A 3808-nucleotide genomic window follows, 5' to 3' on the forward strand; every position below is an offset into this window, starting at 1 on the left:
GCTGGCGGCACCTAGACGGCACACAATCAGGTGGCACCGACTCAGCCCACGTCTTCCTGCAGCTGCTGCAGCACCTGGGTGGCGGGGGGGCGCTGCAGCGGGTCCGCCGCAGTGCAGCGCTCGATGAGAGCAAGCACCGCCGGGGAGCACTCTTGAGGGGCCAGTGGGAGGCGCCAGCCGCCGCGCCTTGTCACCGCCTGCTGCGTGGTCAGCTCGACCAGCAGGATGCCGAGGCTGTAGATGTCGGCTGTAAGCGTGCAGCGTTGCCCCAGAACCTGCTCGGGGGCTGCACAGCAGCAAAGCGGCACGAGTGCCTGTTCAGAATGGACCAGGCACAGCGGCAGCACACCCATGTCGGATGCCCAGCTGCATACTGGCATGCAGGGTTGCAAATGCTGCCAGCGACAGTGCACCACACCTGCGTGCGTGAGGCAGAAGGCGCCGGCACTGAGCGCGCTGCTGCCCACAAAGCGGGCAACACCCAGATCGCTGATAGAAGCAGTCAAGCCAGCATCCAGCAGCACATTGCTGCAGCAGGGAGGGCAGCCAGGCAGCAGTGGGGAGCCACAGATGGTTGCACTCGCGAAGAGTGACATGTAGCAATGTGGGAGCCTGCTGCATCAGCAGCAGCGCTGCCAGTATAGCCTGACCCCACCTGCTGCTCAGGTCGCTGTGGAGGACGTTGAGCTCGGTGTGAAGGAACACCAGTGCGGAGGCCACTTCCAGCGCAGCCTGCCGCCCTCTGCAGCCTTGCCCACACGCAGAGCTTAGCAGGGGAAGGCCAGGCACCCAGGACAGGCAGGCAGGCAACCAAAGCCTTTGGCAGCAGCGCACCCGGCCCGCCAGCGCAGTGCTTCTCGCTTGTCGGCCTGCTGCAGCGCCGCCCGCAGCGTGCCTCCCCGCATGAGCTTCATGGCCAGCATCACCATCCTCCCCTGCACCAGGCGCACCGATGCAGCTTTGGCTTTCGCTGGAGACCCTAACGCGCTTGCGATTTCCAGGGCCGCATGCTGCGAGGCAGCTGCAAGACCCGCAGCAGCCCACCTTGACCGCCACTCCGTACAGCGGCACGATGTGGTCGTGCACGGCATCCCGTAGCATCGCCGCCTCTCGCCACATCACGCTGGCGTCCATGCCATGATCCAGCTCATACACCTGCACCCTCACCGCACCAGAAAGGGACGAGGCAGAAGGGCAGGCTGCGCTCGTCGAGGTGGGGTGGCAAAGCCGAGGCAGCAAGCACCACAAACAGCACGCTGGTGGAAACAGCTATTCCGCCCAGTGCTCACCTTGACTGCCACCTGGGCGCCCGACAGGCTGCCCAGGTAGACCACAGCATAGGCCCCCTCCCCCAGCTCCACCAGCCGGCCGTCACGGCCAGTGACCAGCTGCAGGTGGCAGGGCCACAAGCAGCACAAGTTGAAATGGTTGAGTGAGGCGCGCTTCCCCGCTGCACCACAACATCTCCAGCCACCTATCCAGACACACACCTCCAGCTCCTTTGCCTCCAGCTGCAGCGATGTGGTGTCCAGCCCCCACTGCCTGCTCATCTTTATCAGATCGCCGCCATCGCTGCTGCTAGTGGCGGGGTGCTCCAGGCTGCCTTCCCCAAGCTCTACTTCAGCAGCGGGGCAGGCCGAAGCCCGCAGACTCAGAGCGGCGGTTTCGCTGGGCAGTGGCTGTGCAAGCTCAGAGGCAAGCGCACTGCTGCCTGCGCCGTTGTTGTGCGGCCCGGCGGCGACGGCGGCCGCTCCACGCTGCCTGCCGCGCAGCTGGTGTGTGAACGCTGCTGGCAGCGCCTGCAACGGCACCATGCCGAACCTTCGGCTGCTGCCCTCAGTTTCCTGCTGCAACATGTCTGCAAGCCGTGCCCGCCTGGTGAATGGCGGCGTAGTGCTGTCATGCCGCTTGATGGGCATCAGAGGCTGTCCTTCAAGGAGCGGCTTGCTAGTGCGCTGCCTGCGTCGCAGGGCCCAGCCAGCCGCTCCAATTCCAGCAATGCCCAGCACGGTAGCCACGCTGACGACCCCATACATTGGCTGCTTTGGCGGTGCTGCACCACCGAGCGGGCCAACTGGCTTTGTTGTATGCACTTTCAGCTGCAGCAACGGCATGCTGTCGGCAGCACAGCTGGGGAGAATGCCGCTCACTGCCTTGCTGATGTACCTGAATCAGTGAAACCCACAGCATGATGATTAGAAGCACGCCAGAGAGACACGCCACCACAAGCTGCTGCTGCTCCAAAAGGTGCTGTCTGGCCCCCAGGAAGGCAAGCGTGCAGATCTCAGTCCCTGGCTGGGTGCCGGCCGGCACTCACATGACTCGCAGCCCAGGTGCAAATGCGGCGCTGCACCAAGCTTCAGGGATGCTCCCGTGCACGGCTGTGCCAACCAGATCACTGCATGGCCACGGCACGAATCCACTCTAGATGAGCGCCGCAAAAAACATGTTGCAACGGCAGCCCTGCAGCATACGGGCAGTGCAGCGCTGCAACACATGGGCACCACAAAGCGCAAACGGGGGATTTCCTCACAGTGTCCCCAGGTTTGGCCAGGCCAGGTGGCTGGGCAGGGTGCCTGTCAGACCGGGGTTGCCCCCGACTGAGAAAATATGCAGAAAAGCCATGGCACCGGGTTGCAGCCAGGCTGGTGGAAAAGCTGGCCCTGACAGATTGTTGTACTGCACATCCAGCGCTTCAACCTACAGGGACAACACAGAAGGGGGCACAGGTGACTACGCACGGCACTGCTGGGAGAAGACAGAAGGCAGTGCAAGTCGGCCTCACATTTCCCAATGTCCACTCGGCCGGCAATGTTCCTGTCAACAGGTTACCTATTGCCTGCAAACAGCAGAGACAGGGAGGCTCGGCTGAAGTGATGCTAAGTGTGCCGGTGAGCTGCATGGTCTTGGTCCCTTGCTGCACCTTCTCAAGATTGCACCTCGAAGTGATGGAGGGAAGGGTGTCCCTTGAACATGTTGGCTGGGAGGGGACCCGTCAACTCGTTGAACGACAGCTCACTGCAGCGAGCATGCATGACATGGTCGGGCTAGACGTGACGAGCGGCCAGCTGAAGAGCCTGCATGTCACACCGGACACAAGAAAAGAGAATGGCCGGGCGCAGGGGGCAGCACTTACAGCAGGTCCAGCTCCGGGAAGGCAGAGCTATTCTGCCACGAGGCGGGGATGGTTCCAGTTAGCCCAACATTGAGGAGAGAGAGACGCCGTAACCTCGGGAAGCCAGCCGCCCACTCCGGCGGCAGGCGCCGACGAGGCGCCGATAGTGCGGCCGCTACCTGCCCAGGAGGGCCTTTGCGTGGCTCGGGCAGCTTGGAGCCAGAGACTAAATTTCCGGACGCAATCAGGCGCCCCGCTGCACTCTCCAGGCTCGATTTACCTGCCCTTGGGCAGGTTGGTCGTTTGTCGTCCTCCTCAGGCAAGCACCGGCTCCCCAGCACGAGCTGCAGCAGGTGTTGCAGGACACAACATCCATACTGAGGGGCCCTCAATGAGATATGCAACAGACTCGTGCCAGAAGGCAGCACAGTACCCACCTGCTCCAGCTGCTTGAAGCCACGGGCCCACTCTGGCGGCAGTTGGCCCTCCACGTCCAGAGTCATGAGCAGGATCTTCAGGGCTGGCAACACTTCTGGGCTGACGCCCCAGCTGGGCGGCAGGGGGCTCGACAAACCAGGCAACGCAATAGTGAGCTGCGTTAGGTGCGGCAGCACACCGGGCTGCACCTCGGGGAGAGAGTATCCAGGGATGGTGCCGCCAGAGATAAAGAGCCTGCAGGGNGGGGGGGGGGGA

At 63.2% G+C, this 3808-nt stretch overlaps 1 protein-coding gene across 1 annotated transcript; it reads right to left on the minus strand.

Moving 5' to 3' along the window:
* Window positions 1-41: 41 nt before the first annotated feature.
* Window positions 42-1550, minus strand: CHLNCDRAFT_141610 (hypothetical protein; the record flags this gene model as incomplete). Its single annotated transcript, XM_005843012.1, has 7 exons — window positions 42-286; window positions 419-528; window positions 656-742; window positions 835-935; window positions 1045-1155; window positions 1290-1388; window positions 1491-1550. 7 exons carry the CDS (start codon window positions 1548-1550, stop codon window positions 42-44), a joined length of 813 nt encoding a protein of 270 aa, XP_005843074.1.
* Between the last annotated feature and the right edge of the window lie 2258 nt (window positions 1551-3808).

The sequence above is a fragment of the Chlorella variabilis genome (assembly GCF_000147415.1).
Source record: "Chlorella variabilis unplaced genomic scaffold CHLNCscaffold_36, whole genome shotgun sequence".
NCBI classification, from domain to species: domain Eukaryota; kingdom Viridiplantae; phylum Chlorophyta; class Trebouxiophyceae; order Chlorellales; family Chlorellaceae; genus Chlorella; species Chlorella variabilis.